This window comes from Arvicanthis niloticus, chromosome 12 (assembly GCF_011762505.2).
Source record: "Arvicanthis niloticus isolate mArvNil1 chromosome 12, mArvNil1.pat.X, whole genome shotgun sequence".
Classification (NCBI taxonomy): domain Eukaryota; kingdom Metazoa; phylum Chordata; class Mammalia; order Rodentia; family Muridae; genus Arvicanthis; species Arvicanthis niloticus.
The window spans coordinates 41449924-41467834 of record NC_047669.1 but is presented as its reverse complement, the minus strand read 5'-3'; the positions used below and the strand labels follow the sequence as shown (position 1 = coordinate 41467834).

Genomic DNA, 17911 nt, shown 5'->3' with positions numbered 1-17911 from the left:
TCTCTCTCACTTGTTTACTCTCTAGTTCCGAAGTAAAGCTACATTTCTCAATTTATTTAATCTATAAATGGAATATCCTCACATATTAAAAAATTCAGGTGATGAGATCAAACGATATTTTCCAGAAATTGTGTAGAACACTAAAGAGAAAGAACTAGCCAATGTGACCAAATCCTCACACTAGAGCTCTGCACCACAGGGCATACCTACCCACAGAAATGATGTCCACCAAATGTCCTATCCTAAGGACCAAAAGGGCTTCCTTAGGAGTTTGGAATGGAAACACTAAAAACCAAGCTCCTGATTGTTAGATGGACTTTTCTCTCCTCTGTGACATATGCTTGGTTATGGTGACCAATCTGGACTCAACGTGTGGAGACATTAGAAGGGAGTTTTGCTTAAGCCTCTCAAAACTGAGAGGAAACAAGAGCTGGGAGAACAGAACACTGGAGTCTGAGAAATGCGCTGGTGCTCTTGCAAGGCTGTTAGCTAACATTCTTGGCATTGTTTGACTCGTAAGACATTTAGAGTGAAGACGGCTTGATTATTTAGATGACCAAGAAACTCTAGGCTAGTGAGAAGAGATGGAGGATCCAGGAGGTCATGTCAACATGCTGTGCCTGAGAAACACTATGATGAAGAACCGTGCAGGTGCTGTGGAGGTGGAGGGATAAGAGTAGATGGGGGTGGAAGATAAAGAGCAAAGGAAAAGTCCACTACTATTTCATTATCAAACCCTATGCTCAAAACCCAGATCTCTGTGTCCTGTTATTCCATCCCTTATATTCTTCCCCAGTTTTAAAGAAAAACTTAGACAGATATAAAAAGAAATTGAGTAACACACTAGAAGATGGAAATATTCAGGTGCTTGTAGATTGGAAGAATTAGTATTTTGAAAAATGACCATTCTACCAAAAGCAATCTACAGATTCAATGTGATCTTTATTGAAATCCCAATGTCAGTCTTCAGGGAAATAGTAATATAATTCCTATGAAGGTACAAAATATTCCAAATAACCAAATTAATCTTGAACAAAAAGAATCGGACAGGATATATCATTATACAAGTTTCAAGTTACACTGTGTAGCCATAATGACAGAAACAATACAATATTCAAATAAAAACAGATGTGTAGATCAATGAAGTATAATATACAGCTATAGAGCTATATTTATATATCTATAAATATAGAGTTGTATATATGTATATATGTATGTATGTATGTATATATGTATATATGTATGTATGTATATATGATGTATATATGATGTATATATGTATATATGTATGTATGATGTATGTATGATGTATATATGATGTATATATGTATATATGTATATATTTATATAGAGAGCTATATTTATATATTTGATATATATGTATATATATCAAATATGCAGCTATAGAGCTATAGCTACCCAATTTTTGGGCAAAGATAACAAATATGTATATATATTGAAGGAAATATGGCCTCTTTAACAAATTGTGTCGAAAGAACTGATTATACCTAAACTACCTATAAAAGAAAACTAGATCTGTCTTTCACCCAGTACAATAATCAACTCCAAATAGATTAAAGCACATTAATGTAAAGCCAGAAATTCTGAAACCATCTGAGAAAATACTTAAAAATATAGGTGTAGGGAAGACAGCTATAGTCACTTAGGAAATAATGCCAACAGTAAGCGAAATGGGACCTATAGAATAAAAATACCTCTGTAGAACCAAAGGAAAATTAATTTTATGCAGAGACGGCCTACAAAGTGAGAGAGAAATTTGGGCCAACTCAATATCTGATAGAGGACTAGCATCTAGAGTACACAAAGAACTCAGAACACTAAGTGATAGTAAATCAATGATCTAACCAATCAATGGGTGAATGAAACAAACACAGTTCTCCAATGATGAAGTACAGATGGTTAATGAATATATGAGAAAAGTTTCAAAATCAGTCCTCTCAGAGATTGGCCAATCAAAACCACAATGACAATTCAACTCACCCAGCTCTGAATGGCAGTCCTTAATAAAGCCAATAACAAATGCTGGTGAAGACGTGGACCAAAGAAAACCCTTACTCCATGCTGGTAAGAATGTAAAGTAGCCTAGCCAGTATGCAAATCAGCATGGAGAGTTTTCAAAACTGAAAAACAGGTCTACCATATGACCCACTGTAAGGGACTTACATGAAAGACTTAGTAGATCAGAGAAGCAGGTTCCCAGCCAACTATACTGAGGCATTTTTCGCAGTGGCTAAATTAGGGAACTACTGTAAGTCTGTGTCAACAGAGGAATGAATAAACAAAAGGGAGTTTGTATGTGAACTTTTTCAGCCTTTAAGAAAGAACAAGGTTGTTTCCAGTAAAAAAAAATGCATGTAATTGGAGGTTATTATATTAAGGGAATTAAATCATTCTTTATTTTTCATTTGTGTATATTAGATTTTATAGAGACACATAAAATCAAGTGTGTGTGTGTGTGTGTGTGTGTGTGTGTGTGTGTGTGTGTGTGTGATGAAAGTAGAAGCAAGACTGTCTAAGATAACAAAAGAGACTGACCAGAGAGGGCAAGAGTGAAGAAGGGGAAGAGAGAACTTTACCCAATGTACAGTACATACTTGCATTAAAATCTCCTTATGAAACCCAGTACCATGTGCAATGAATGTACATCAATGAAAATACAATTTACAAATTAGGTATACATTATTATCATCTCAATAAAATTAATAACCATATTTTTGTGTAAATTAGGATGCAAATAAAGACCACACATTAAATTCACATTTATAACTCAATAGAGACTCTTGTATCATGGCTTCTGTCTTTACTTAAAAAGATTTGCAACAAGATTAGCAGCTGGTCATTAAGATCCCAGTTTGTTTGTAGCACATTGCATCATCTAGATTTCAATGACTGCATTCCTATGCTATTATTGAACATACACCTTTGACCTTGGATTTCCTGTAGCTTGGTTATCACATGTATAATCCGGTCACATTCAGATTTGTTTTTGACAAGTATATTTTAGGTGTATCTTGTTGGATTGTTCCTCATTTGTATGTTTGGTTTCATTAGGATTGACCAAATCTATTAATTTAATTTGGGATTTATAGAATTTAAATTTTATTATTTTTCTCATTTGTTAATTGATATATATTCCATAAGCTGTATTTTGCCCTTATTAACTATTTAGGCACAATTTTGGAGTCTGGGGCTGTGTTTATGTATGTGTTTTGTGTTGGATGTCTTCCAGTTTTTAAATATAATACCATACTTCAGCATTTCCATCTCTAAAATGCCTAGGTATGTCATTAGTACATATATATATATCTTTATATTTATATCTATCTATCTATCTATCTATCTATCTATCTCTAATGTATATATCTATATATGGCTTGTAGATGACATTCCTGTGTTCTTGGAGTTCAGCCAGTAATCTGAATTGGAATTTTAGTTTATATTTAGGATCATGATGGTGGCAAACAACCTGTTTTAATTCTCAAGGCTAAGGAAGAAAGGAGATGGCATATGCCAAATAACCTTTCAGAATGTTTTAGTTTGAATAGAGAAAACTGGATGTCTTAGTTAAGGTTTCCATAGCTGTGAAGAGACACCATGACCAAGGCAAGTCTTATAGAGGCAACCATTTAATTGGGGCTGGCTTACAGGTTCAGAGGTTTGGTCTAATATCATGGTGGAAAGCATAACAGAGTGCAGGGATCCGCAGACAGCAGAAGGAGACTGTCTCATGTGGGCAATCAGGTGGAGACTGTCTTCTGCACTGGTCAGAACCTGAGCATAGGAAGCCTCAAAGCCCAACTACACAGGGACACACTTCCTCTAACAAGGCCACACCTCCAAATAGTGCCACTCCCTATGTTCAAGCATTCAAACACATGAATCTATGGAGGTCAAACCTATTCAAACAACCACACTAGGTAAAGTTATTTCACGTAATACACACACACACACACACACACACACACACACACACACACTTAAAATGAAAAAGAATAGTCAGTGTAGTCATCATTATTTACTTTGGGTTGACTGTTCCCTTACCATAATGTATTGCCCTGGTAAGAGAGGCAGAAACTTTAAGAGATAGTTAGATTATGCCCTCATGAACAGATTAATGCCAATACTATGGACATGGTTAGTTATTATTAGCTTGTCATATGCTTGCCCTGTGCTCACTGCCTTGCAGATAATTGCTTGCCTTTCTTTTATATTGTAACATAGCATGATGGCATGGACAGACACTGCTCCTGGCCTCTGAAAATCCTGATCTCAAGTCCCAAAACCCAAGTGAAGTTTTTTTAAATTATAATTTATGCACTCCCTGGTATTCCGTTATAATAGCATGGAATCAGCAATGATGATGTCATAAGCATGCTTGGAAGGTGGTTTGTTTTAACAGGCACTATTTCTATTACATTTGATATGTTCTAGTTTAATTGATTTGTGTTGATTACTTTTGGTCAGTAAATGTCTTTTATTTTCCTAGGTCACCAAATATTTTCATTATTTAAGAAAGTACACATCCTTATGTAGAATGAAAGTCTTTAAAAAGAAAAAAAAAGATTTATAATATTACTTTAAGCCAACATGCCAAGTCGAATTTGATTCCCTTTGCAAGAAGTCTGCATGCAACATATTTGAGAAATGCTGTTTTCCCTCTCTGGCTTCTACATATATCAGCTGACCACTGCCTTGTTAATTGGTGGAGTCCAATGGTGTGTGCTGGAGGGAACTCAGTAAAAAGACCTGTGTTAGTGGAGGAGACCTTGGGCTTCCTTCTTGCCCTTACATCATCTCAAGCTATAGAACAGGAGGGGATCTCCTTTTGTGCTTATGAGAGTTGGTGAATAGAGAATTTTAGGCCAGACCTGTATGTTACCATTTGGAAAGATTAAAACACACACACACACACACACACACACACACACACACACACACACACAGAGAGAGAGAGAGAGAGAGAGAGAGAGAGAGAGAGAGAGAGAGAGAGAGAGAGAGAGAATGAGTAGCATACAGTATATTCACAAGGGTGAAACAGCTGTCTCCAACTTTAAAATGGTGTTTCAGTTGGTAAGAAAAAAAGTGCTTACATTCCAATGATAATAAAGGGGCCTGGATGGCTTTAATGTAGATGAGTATTGGAGACTTCAAAACAGAAAATTATAAGTAAAGGATGGGTGAGAGGGCAGAAAGTGAAAGTAAAAAGGAAGAAAAGGAAGAAGGAAGGAAGGAAGCAAGCAAGGAAGGAAGGAAGGAAGGAAGGAAGAAAGGGAAAAGGAAGGAAAGAAAAAACTAAGAGGTTTATTTCTGGGGTTTATCGCGGAGATCCAGATTTGTTTGGTTCAGAGCAGGGACTAGACACTTAGGATTGTCAGGCTTTCCTGATGATTTGCACATGCAGTGTGGCTCAATATCACTGCCCTTGCTGCCAAGCCTTGATCACTATCAGAGCAACTGCACATCCCACATACTCTTCCACTCAAAGCTACAGGCCTCTGTTTTCTTCTTCCTTCGGATATTATTTGCAGTGTGAGGGGAACTCCCTAGCTCTGTGCCCAAATCTACACTTTCCCTTCCCCATCACACGGGGTGAGTCCTTCTGAAGATAGGCTGGGTTCAACACACTCTAGTCCTTTTCTTAGTAGTCACGGCAATCCCCTGGTTTCCCATCCGAGGAAGGTTAGGTTTCTCTCTGGAGAGGTTGGAGGAGTTTGAAGTTAGAGTGGTGCTCACAACAGCTGTGGCCTGCTGTGAGCTAAGAACTTTACTTTCTTCAGTCTTTATCTTTGGATCTGTGAAGTCATTTTGCTAACATCATCACTTAGGAGAAAACAAGACAAAGTTAAATGATGTGTACCAAGCCATGTGAAAATGCTGGAACCCGTTTTTCTATGAGAATGGTCTTTGATTCCAGAATTTGGGCTTCAACCAGTCCTGAGCCCACCCAGCCTAATTGAAAAGAATTTGTAGAGATTGAGACCCTGACATTGTAATTTTGCTTCATTCTCGAGTATTTTGTATAGGTATCCAATGTAATATAGTTATGTATCATTGTAGCTTTTAATGAAGCTTTCAAGGGTCCTTAACAGGCAGATTGTGTCGAGGACCGGATGACAATCTTCTGTTCCCTCCTCAAATAATTTGAAACCTAGAAATCTGCAGAAGCTTCTCTTCCTGTTCTCTCTCCTAGCCCTTGCCAGTTTTGAAGTAGCTTATTTTTATGAATGTCACATATCCTTGTGACAAGTCTTAAAGACATTATAGTAAAATGAACAATGGCCTTCAAAGATGAGTCCTCCTAATTTCTGAAAACCAGGCGTAGGTTACTCTGCTTGGGAGACAGGATTTTGTAGGTGTTATTAAAGCTTAAAGAGATCACCTGATACCCGATAGGTCCATTGTACTCACAAGATCCTCATAAGACAGAAGTTAGAGGATGAGATGTGTGGAGAATAGAGGTCAGAATCAGGGGCAGAGGTTTGAAGATAATACTCAGCTGGCTTGAAGTGTAGGCATTCCGGAAGATGCTACTCTGGGGCTAGCAGGGCAGGAATTCAGGAAGTTTCCAAAGAAAGAGAAAAGGCAAGAAAAGTGATTCTTCTTAGGGCCTTCAGAGGGAGCCTAGCCCAGCCAGTCCTGTAACTCTCTGCCTTTGAGGCCCATCCAGATTTCTGACTCTCAGAGGGACAAAACAGTAAAAATGAGCTATAATCTGTCAAACCATCTATAGAAAGCTATACTGTTTTAGTAGAAAGCATCCAGGAGTCTTGGGTTTCTTGTCTTCTACTAGGATTAGCGCTGGGTTGTTGAGATAAAGTATCAAACATCTGTAAACTCAACTGCTGCTTGGGGGAAAGACGTATGAATTATAGCACTGGGGGCCAGGGCTGGATGGCCGACCTCTTCCTATTTACAATTGTAACTCCCACCATAGGCTCCATCCTTCCATACAGCTAAGTTCAGCTCATATCTTCAAAGGGGAGCCGAAGTCCCAGTTCCTCAAGCTCAGCCTGTGCTGTTTTGCTGCCTGCATTATGTTAGCCCTAATGGGAATAATCTTCGTTGTTACCTTGTCATAGACATTTGTCAAAATCAGAAGTTACTATGTTCTAACATGGGTATATTTTTAAAAAGTACTTGTGGAAAAATATAAATGAAACAAGTTTCCTGATGTAGAGACTCAGAGGTCCATTATTTACTTGAATCTCCAAGCTGCCTCTGTGCCAGCCAGAACTAAACATTGCCCACACCACCACATGGGCTTCAGTTTTTCCTTATAGGTTCTATTAATTTCTTTCACTGGTTTTAAACATGAAGCCCCCAACTTCATGCCTGGCTTTTGTTGCTTGAGGATAGACCTACATCAGGGTGCCCAATAGCACATTGCTTAAAGGAACCTTTATATGATTGTAGCTAATGCAAAGGTAATCGCCAGAAATGAAAGCCATTCATGAGACACTGATATGATGTATATTTAGTTCTGATGGTTCACCCTTATCCTTAGTTGTACCATTAAATCACAAAGATTTCTGGGTGAAATATTTCTCACTGGAATTGAACAAACATGCTTCCAAATGTGTTAGTTTATTCAATTCATTTTGATAGTATGTACTTTATATTTCTGATAATAGGTACACCCACCCTTGGTTGAACTTCCTTTAATATGATAAACGACAGTCAAATTTGTGGCTTTTTTTTTTTCCTCCTGAGAAAATACTTTGGTATTTTCCCTCCCAACATACTATAATTTATTAGGAAGGAGAGCACCCCTCTGCCACAACGAAAAACAAACCAATTTGAAACGTTAATAAATGCGGCTACTGAGAAGTTCTATCCTAGACTAATGTTTTGCAGTCTTTAGTGTGCATGTGAATCATCCAAGGATCTGGTTCAAATGAGGATGAGGAATGTTAGGACTAGGGAGGAACATGAGATTCTACTCCTCTGACAACACCCCATGTGGTGCAGGCCCTGTTAAACTGAAGACTTCACTGTAAGTATTAGTGTTCTCTGATTTGTATTTGCTTTCTTACTCCATAAGGATGTGGCTTGTCCGTCTCGTGTCATGACTAGAACTAGTACTGACACAGTAAAGTTTTACAGTGAATATTTTTAACGAGCATGACTAAGTAGACAAAGATACGAAGGTGTAGGTGGATAGGCAGACAGACAAATGCCCCAGTTTCCACACAGCTGTCCCTCAAAGAACCCCAGAGACACTTTTCTGAGGAATATGAATTTTTTGTTCCCCTCAGGAATATGTCAAAATCCATCCCTGGAGCAAGGCAGCCATAAATGGGCTTTAAAGGAAATCAGCTGGAGGAAGAGAACATGTTTGTTCTGGCTTTTGTTTCTTAGGCTGTGGTTCTGAGAATTGGGTGTGGAAGATTGAACAGAGATAGTGCGAGAACAGAAGATGCCAAGCGGGAAGGTAAGAGTCATCAAGAATGACAAGCCTATGGGAAAAGATCTCAAGATGTTCTCGTTAGATGTGTCAAGGACATCTGAAAGTTCCTGTAGGTTTTCAACAGCTCTCTGCAGATTCAGTTCCTCCATTTATACAAACAAGTGTTCACCACACTGGTGATTTGGGTGTGGTCAGTGATAGTTCATTGCTCTTATTAATTTATTTTTAAAGTAAATTAGTTTTGGGTTACTAAATGTCTGTGACTCTACCACAAACCAGAAATAGTTGCTTTCTTTTCTGTGTTTATGGTGAGTAGCATAATCATACTTGGGAAAGCCACATGTCAATGTAACATTTCCAAGGCTGATGAACTTTCCACAACTTTACTGGGACATGCAAGGGATTCAGAGCCACTTTGCAAGGTTAACTGAAAGTGAGACTTATGTTGTCTCTGGAATGTGTTACAGAAGCCCTTGAGGAGAAACATCCTCTTCTTGGATGTTTTCAATAGAAACTAAACTTTTGGATCCTTCTTTACTGAGTCCATCACCTTACAGTTCCTACCATGCTGTTCAATGTGTTCTATCTTCTCTCATCTGACTCTAAACTACTTTTGTAGATTTTTACTTTCTGTGTGTGCACAGTGGAAAATGAATTGAAGGCAAAGTATAGAAAGGGAACATCCTCAACTAGATTAAAATTACCCAAACAAATGTACATGTAATGCCATAGTGAGTCATACTTAATAGTCAAAACTAGAGACCTTATCCTAAGGTTTGTTAACAAGGCAAGGCTACCTCATTATACTGAATTTATTAGGTTACACAGTAAGATAGGAATCAATAGGCAAGCACCATAGAATTAACATTAACACAAGGGAGGAAGGAAAAGAGAGGAAAGAGAGGAGTGAGAGATGGAAGGGGAGAGAGATCCATAAATTTAATAAAATATACATGATATGCACTAGAAGAACTAATTTCTGAGAAGAAATCAAGAGAATATACATAAAGAGAAAGATATTCCATTTTCATAATAGAAATAATGAATATTGTTCAAATGTCAGTTTTTCCCAACTTGCTCTTCAGGGTTTCTGTAATCCTAATTCTCTGAGCAAATCACTGTATGGAAATGACACTGATTTTAAAGTTTATACACAAAGAAAAATGACCCCCAATAGCAAAATCAGTATCAAAGGAGAACAGAGGCACATATATACTACTGACTTCAAAGCAGCATTGTAAGGGGTGGGGATAAAGTTCAGGGGGCAGCATGCTTGCCTAGCAATGACAAAGGCCTCAGGTTTAATTTACAGTACCAAAGGTGGGAGTGTGAAGCAAAAAGAAAATACCACTTCAGCAACAAAGACAGTGTAGTGATGAAGGAACAAATATGTATCAGAACAGACAGCTGGACAGTAATGGGGGACTTCAGGGAGACTAAAAGGGACTAGATGAGGTGAGACCCGTCAAGAGGCACTTAAAATCAGAATTTTTATTTCTTTTCTTTTCTTAAGCAAATAATATGGAATGTGATAAGTACCATAGAATTAACATTAACACACGGGAGGAAGGAAAGGAGAGGAAAGGGAGGAGCAAAAGAGGGAAGGAGAGAGAAAAATAGTCCATAAATCCATTTCTTCTGTAGCTAGAAGAAATGTTTGCCCTATTGTTTTGGGCTTCTCACTTTTTTAAAAAAAAGATTAATAAACTATTTTTAAAGCAGTTTTAGGTTTATAGAAAGTTATGCAGAAATGACACTTTACACATCTTCCCAATTAACATCTTGCCGTGGTGTGGTATGTTTGTTTGACCAACTGATAATTGTGTATTGTTATGTATAACTTACATTAGTGCAGTTTTTGTTTTTAAGTCCTTATTTTTATTTTATTTTATGCAGTTATTATTTTAAGTCCACAATTATAGTATATCATAATGATATTTAGTAAATGTAAGTAGTACATTTATTCATTCATCCCTTCTTTCTTCTGGGGTCATGGTAACACTGACCTCTTTACTATACACCCATACATAGGCTTATCTTTTTCAAATAATCATATTGGTAGACGAATACAATCTATAGTTTTTCACACTGGAAGCTTTCACTTAATTATATACATTTATGTCCATTATTTTTTCATTTCTTTTTAAAAATTTAACTTATAAATTAGCCACACTAAGAGGGTAAAGTAATAACTCATAAAATAGTTATACCAATATAACACAATAAAACCACTTAAAATTATGAACTGTTGACTTCTGGAACTTTGTATATAATCATTTTAGAATATGGCTGAGTGCAGATATCTTACACTAGAACCTTGAATGGGGAGACTGCCATTAAAGGTTAGGCTTTTAAGACTGAGTGGCAGACACCAAACTTGTAGGGATCCAGCTGACAGAGATTTGGACAGCTGGACCAATAAAATTATTCTTTTAAATTTAGTGACTGCTTTTTATTTGTTATTTGTTTGATTGAGACAGGATCTTTCTATGTTGTCCTGGCTCTCCTGGAGCTTGCTATGTGAACCAGGCTTACCTTGAATTCACAGATATCCACCTGCCTCTGCCTCCTGAGTGCTGAGACTAAAGGAGTGCGCCACTACCACCGTTAGGATTGTGTTTTAAAAACTGAAATATTTAGAACCATCCCACAGGCCTTCTTTTTGTTGTTGTTGCTTTGGTGAGATAGGATCTTGGCTGGGGAGATAGTTCCATGCATAAAACGCTGGCCAAGCAAATATGAGAAGTTTGAATCCCTGGAACGCACACAAAAAATGGTGTTGTAGCAATAAGTAGCCCTAGTATTCCCACAGAGAGATAGGAGGCAGAAACGAACAATACCGAGACACTCACAGGCCATCTCCCTACCCAAAGTCCTGGGTTCCCGTTCTATTGCCTTCATTTTCTCCATCTGTAGTCACAGAACAAGTCCCAGCTGTGGAAGGGAGGGAGGGAGGGAACTATAAAGGGAAAGACTTCATGGAGGAAGTGGTAGAGACAGAAAGAAGGACCTTCTAGTAGCAGAGGATAATACAAATATACTTGTTGTTCTATTTCTTTAAGTTTCTTCTTGGTGCCATGAATTCATTAAGTCCCAAGTAACAGCAACTTTGTACTTTAATGCGCAAAGGCTCAAATACCAAGGACTGACAACCAAAACTATCCTCTGACATCGGAAAGCTTTGTTCTTCTTTTTTTATTGGATATTTTATTTATTTACAATACAGATGTTATCCCCTTTCCCCATTTCCTCTCCCTAGAACCCCCTATCTCACCCCCTCCTCCTTTATGCTTTTATACCATTTTGATGACATGCATGTATTAAGGTGAGTTCTAGGTTGAGGGTCTAGCAATACAAGATTCAAATAGTCAAGGAACAAGCAATACAATAAACACAAATAGTCAAAAAAAAAAAAAAAAAAAAAAAAAAGCAAGGCATTAAACCCAATTACGTGAACACACTCCTGTGACCACTGTTTCTAAGGGCTTATCAGGATGACCAAAGTATCTGAGCCTACTTCCCTGTTCTATCCCAAGGTCATTTTCCTGTCTGAAGCCTACTTCCTTGTTTTAGCCTAAAATTTAGATTCCTGTCTGAAATTACTTCTTTGTTCTAACCTAATATTTAGATTCCTGCCTGAGATTACTTCTTTGTTCTAGCCTAAGATTTAGATTCCTACTTGATATTACTTCTTTGTTCTAGCCTAATATCAGATCCCTGCCTGAAACCTGCTTCCTTGTCCTTGGCCAATGTCATATTCCTGCCAAGCAGCCCATTTTCTTGTCCTTGACCCATGTCAGATTCTTGCCAATCAGCCCCAAAGGCTCTCTACCTCTCCCCTTTTTTATTTCATTAACAAGACTGAGCCTGTCTTAGGTTGTTCTGACAAGAATGCCTTCCTTATCCGTCATATCCATTATATGCATTATATCCATATCCGTCATATGCATTATCAAAAGCAATGCACTTCTCTCTTAGGTTGGTAAGTCTCTGTGCAGAATCTTATCTGTCCTTGGCTTGCCAGCCTGTTAATTTAATAACTCTGTCTGGGAGTCCATTTTCAGTTTCAAGCCATGTACTTTGGCTGCCAAATGTTGATGTTGTTGAAGAAAACCTTTAACACAATGGGCAGGAATAAAAGTATTCCCAGGACAAAAAGGGCTAGCATGATCAAGCTATGTATGCCATTTTTCAAGCTTGAGCAAAATAGAAATACTGACCTCAGGACATGGATAATTTTATCTGCAGTGTCTACTGCATCAACACTCAGCAGAACACCATTCTTGAAATTTATAAGCTCCCTATGTATCCTTAAAACATCCTGAGAGGTGTGTATGTATGTATGTATGTATGTATGTATGTATGTATGTATATATGTATGTATTATGCCAAATACACTACAAATGACTTTAAACTTCTTCCTAGTTATAATGACTACCACTGTAAATTGTAGAACTAACATGAATCAAATGGTATTTGGCATGTCACTCAAGATGGCTCCTTACCTTTAAATTCTGTATTTCCTTCCAGTAATTTGAATAGGATAAAGAGCATCAATCTGTTCTTCCAAATGCCTATCTAAATCCTCTGGTATATTCAACACATTAGTAACATTTTTTGCTAAATGATTAACAAATGTAGCTGTCTTAAATTCTTCTGTCACAGCAATTGCAGAAGCAGTGGTGCTAGCAATTAATGTAATTAAAGCTGTTATACCAGCAATAATCAAGCCTACTACCCTCTTGCTTCTGCTTAAAGCCTCACTCATTTCTTCCAGAACTTGATGGCTATTTTTAGAATACCAAGGTTCTGTGATACTCTGGGCACTAAAACAAAAGCTGGTTGATAGACCTCCATAACTAACATGCTAGATTTCAAAACACAAACACAATTAGAAGGTGTACAATCAATGCAACTTACATTAAATACTGTAGAAGAAACAAAAGTATTTTTAACTTGACAATTAAAAGAGTGCTAACACCTGTTTGAAATCCAGATTCTGCCCCAACTATATCTCCTGCAGCTAATTTCCATATATGTCTCTGAAAATGTCCAGAGCCAGACTTCCAAGTGAAGAGTGTTATTTCCAATATTGGATTGATTTCTAGACCAGTCCATAATAACAATACAAGAGGCATTATAACTTCTCTTTTTGATTCTCTGTTCCACAAGGCCTATGAACTCAAGGCAAGGCAGCTTCTCCCATCAGGGGCATAGGTAGCAATGGTGGGTCGGGAACTTACGTCCAATACAAGCTTCCTAGTCACCATTGTCAGGGCACTTAGCAAGATCACAGGTCAGTATCATTCTTTGTCCTGGCATCAGCATGTCTCACCCATTGCTCTGGTGGCCACCATGCTCCTTCAGCATCCTGTAGAAAAAACACAAACATGCTCTCTTCCCCATATTTAATACCTGATCGGGATCTTGCCTTATGCCAGTAAGTGGATCCTTCCCTTTCACTTATGCATAAGTATGCCTAGTTGTAGAGTGCCATAGACCCTGAGCAGAAATTTTCTTGGCATCCAAATTAAAAAAAAAAAAAAACAAAAAAAACCTTTAAAATAAAAAATAAAAAGAATATCATTTAAATAAACTTGTGGTGTACAGGAGTATATCTTCCCCTTTTTTATTTTTTGAGGATATTGTTTTAAAGTTCCATGGGCCCTTTCCACAGTCTCTTGTCCTTGACAATTATAAGGAATCCTTGTAATACGGGCAATGTTAAATTGATGCTAAAGAGTCGCAAATGTTCAACTGCCATAGCCAGTTCCATTGTGTGTTTGTTTTTCTTTTTTAAAAATTATTCGATACTTTATTTATCTACATTTCAGATGTTATCTCTTTTCTCCATTCCCCACCCACAGAAACCACTTGACCTATCCTCCATTCTCCTATATCTATGAGGGTGTGCCCCCACCCACCCACTGCTACCACTCCTCCCCTGAATTTCCCCTCATTGGGGCATCCAGCCTTCAAGGGACCAAGGCCCTCCTCTCCCACTGATGCCCAACAAGTCCATCCTCCTCTACAAATACAGCTAGAGACATGGGTCCCTCCTCCATGTGTGTTCCCAGGCTAGCTGTTTAGACCCAGGGAGCTCTGGTTGGTTGGTATTGTTGCTCTCCCCATGGGGCCACAAGCCCCTTCAACTGCAGTCTTCTCTCTAACTCCTCCATTGGGAACCCTGTGGTCAGTTTGATGGTTAGCTGTGAACATCTGCCTCTGTATATGTCAGGCTCTGGCAGTGCCTCTCAGGAGACAGGTATAACAGGCTCCTGTCAGCATGCAGTTCTGAACATCCACAACTGTGTTTGCATATGGTGATTGCCTCTGGGAGGGATCTCCAGGTGGGGCAGTCTCTGGATGGTCTCTTCTCCAGTTTCTGCCCCACACATTGCCTCCTATTTGCTCCTGTGACTATTTTGTTACTTCTCCAAGAAAGACTGAATCACCCACACTTTGGTCTTTATTCTTGAGCTTCATGTGGTCTGTGAGTTATGTCTTGGATATTGTGAGATTTTGGGCTAATAACCACTTATCATTGAGTGCATACCATTTATGTTCTATTGTGATTGGGTTACCTCACTCAGAATGATATCATCTAGTTCTATCCATTTGCCTACAAATCTCATGAATTCATTGTTTTTAATAGCTAAGTAGTACTCCATTGTGTAAATGTACCACATTTTCTGTATCCATTTCTCTGTTGAAGGACATCTGGGTTCTTTCCATCTTCTGGTTATTATTATTTTAAAAAAAAAAAAAAAAAAAGGCTGCTATCAACACGGTGGAGCATGTGTTCTTGTTATATGTTGGAGCATCTTTTGGGTATATGCCCAGGATTGGTATCACTGGATCCACAGGTAATGAATGCTATGTCCAATTTTTTGAGGAACCGCCAGACTGATTTCCAGAGTGGTTATACCAGCCTGCAATCCCACCAACAATGGAGGAGTGTTCCTCTTTCTTCACATCCTCGCCAGCATCTGCTATCACCTGAGTTTTTGATCTTAGCCATTCTGACTGGTGTGAGGTAGAATCTCAGGGTTGTTTTGATTTGCATTTCCCTGATGACTAAGGATGTTGAATATTTCTTATGGTGCTTCTCAGCCATTTGAGTTTCCTCAGTTGAGAATTCTTTATTTAGCTCTGTACCCATTTTTAAAATAGGGTTATTTGGTTGTCTGGAGTCTAATTTCTTGAGTTATTTGTATATATTGGATATTAGCCCTCCATCGGATGTAGGATTGGTAATGATCTTTTCCCAATCCGTTGGTTGCTGTTTTGTCCTATTGACAGTGTCCTTTGCCTTACAGAAGCTTTGCAATTTTATGAGGTCCCATTTGTCAATTCTTGATCTTAGAGCATAAGCCATTGGTGTTCTGTTTAGGAACTTTTCCCCTGTGCCTAGGTATTCGAGGGTCTTCCCCACCTTCTCTTCTTTTAGTTTCAGTGTATCTGGTTTTATGTGAAGGTCCTTTATCCACTTGGACTTGAGCTCTGTACAAGGGGATAAGAATGGATTAATTTGCAATCTTCTACATGCTGACCTCCAGTTGAGCCAGCACCATTTGTTGAAAATGCTGACCTTTTTCCACTGGATGGTGTTAACTCCTTTGTCAAAGATCAAGTGACCATAGGTATGTGGGTTCATTTCTGGACCTTCAATTCTATTCCACTGATCTTCCTGTACCAATACCATGCAGTTTTATCACTACTACTCTGTAGTACAGTTTGAGGTCAGGGATAGTGATTCCCCCAGAAGTTCTTTTATTGTTGAGAATGGTTCTCACTATCTTGGGTTTTTTGTTATTCCAAATGAATTTTCAAATTGCTCTTTCTATCTCTATGAAGAATTGATTTGGAATTTTGATGAGGATTGCATTGAATCTGTACATTGCCTTTGGCAAGATGACCATTTTTACTAAATTAATCCTGCCAATCCACGAGCATGGGACATCTTTCCATCTTCTGAGTTCTTATTTGATTTCTTTCTTCATAAACTTGAAGTTCTTGTCATAAAGATCTTTCACTTTCTTGGTTAGATTCACTCCAAGATATTTTATATTATTTGTGACTATTGTGGAGGGTGTCATTTCCCTAAATTCTTTTTCAGCCTGTTTATTTTTTGAATAGAGGAAGGCTACTTATTTGTTTGAGTTGATTTTATATCCAGCCACTTTGCTGAAGTTGTTTATCAGGTTTAAAAGTTCTCTGGTGGACATTTTAGGGTCACTTAAGTATACTATCATATCATCTGCAAATAGTGAAGTTTTGACTTCTTCCTTTCCTATTTGTATCCCTTTGACTTCCTTTTGTTGTCTAATTGCTCTGGCTAGGACTTCCAGTTCTATATTGAATAGGTAGGGTAAGAGTGGGCAGCCTTGTCTCGTTTCTGATTTTAGTGGGATTGCTTCAAGTTTCTCTCCATTTAGTTTGATGTTGGCTACTGGCTTGCTGTATATTGCTTTTACTATGTTTACATATGGGCCTTGAATTCCTGATCTTTCCAAGACTTTTAACATGAAGGGATGTTAAATTTTGTCAAATGCTTTCTCAGCATCTAGTGAGATGATCATGTGGTTTTTTTTTTTTTTCTTTGAGCTTGTTTATGTAGTGGATTACATTGATGGATTTCCAAATATTGAACCATCCCTGCATTCCTGGGATAAAGCCTACTTGATCATGATGAATGATTGTTTTGATGTATTCTTGGATTCAGTTTGTGAGAATTTTATTGAGTATTTTTGCATCAATATTTATAAGGGAGATTGGTCTGAAGTTCTCTTTATTGTGTCTTTGTGTGGTTTAGGTATGAGCGTAATTGTAGTTTCATAGAATCAATTAGGTAATGTTCCTTCTGTTTCTATTCTGTGGAATAGTTTGAAGAGAGTTGGTATTAGGTCTTCGTTGAAGGTCTGATAGAATTCTGCACTAAAACCATCTGGTCCTAGACTTTTTTTGGTGGGGAGACTTTTAATGATTGCTTCTATTTCTTTAGGGGTTATGGGGCTGTTTAGATGGTTTATTTGATCCTGATTTAATTTTGATACCTGGTATCTATCTAGAAAATTGTCCATTTCATCCCGATTTTCCAATTTTGTTGCATATAGGCCTTTGTAGTAGGATCTGGTGATTTTTTAAATTTCCTCACTTTCTGTTGTTATGTCTCCCTTGTAGTTCTGATTTTATTAATTTAGATACTGTCTCTGTGCCTTTTGGTTAGTCTGGCTAAGGGTTTATCTATCTTGTTGATTTCTCAAAGAACCAGCTCCTGATTTTGTTGATATTTGTATAGTTCTTTCTGTTTCTACTTGGTTGATTTCTGCCCTGAGTTTTATTATTTCCTGCTGTCTACTCCTCTTTGGTGTATTTGCTTCTTTGAGTTCTGAAGCTTTCAGGTGTACTGTCAAGTTGTTAGTGTATGCTCTCTCCAGTTTCTTTTTGTAGGCACTTAGAGCTATGAGTTTTCCTCTTAGT

General features: G+C 37.9%; 1 protein-coding gene across 7 annotated transcripts in view; it reads left to right on the top strand.

The window, feature by feature from the left end:
* Tmem45a (transmembrane protein 45A) overlaps positions 1-17911 on the top strand; it is a 74124-nt gene that overhangs the window by 26749 nt on the left and 29464 nt on the right. For 3 of the 7 annotated variants that reach the window (XM_034514725.2, XM_076943027.1, XM_034514729.2), the window contains exon 2: positions 8380-8452. The exons of 2 other annotated variants lie outside the window; for them this stretch is intronic. In XM_034514725.2, coding sequence (XP_034370616.1) covers positions 8438-8452 — 15 coding nt within the window. In that variant the 5' untranslated portion in view covers positions 8380-8437. Of the gene's footprint in view, positions 1-8276; positions 8453-17911 lie in introns of all 7 variants that reach the window. 2 more of the 7 variants (XM_076943025.1, XM_076943026.1) reach the window with 1 other exon arrangement.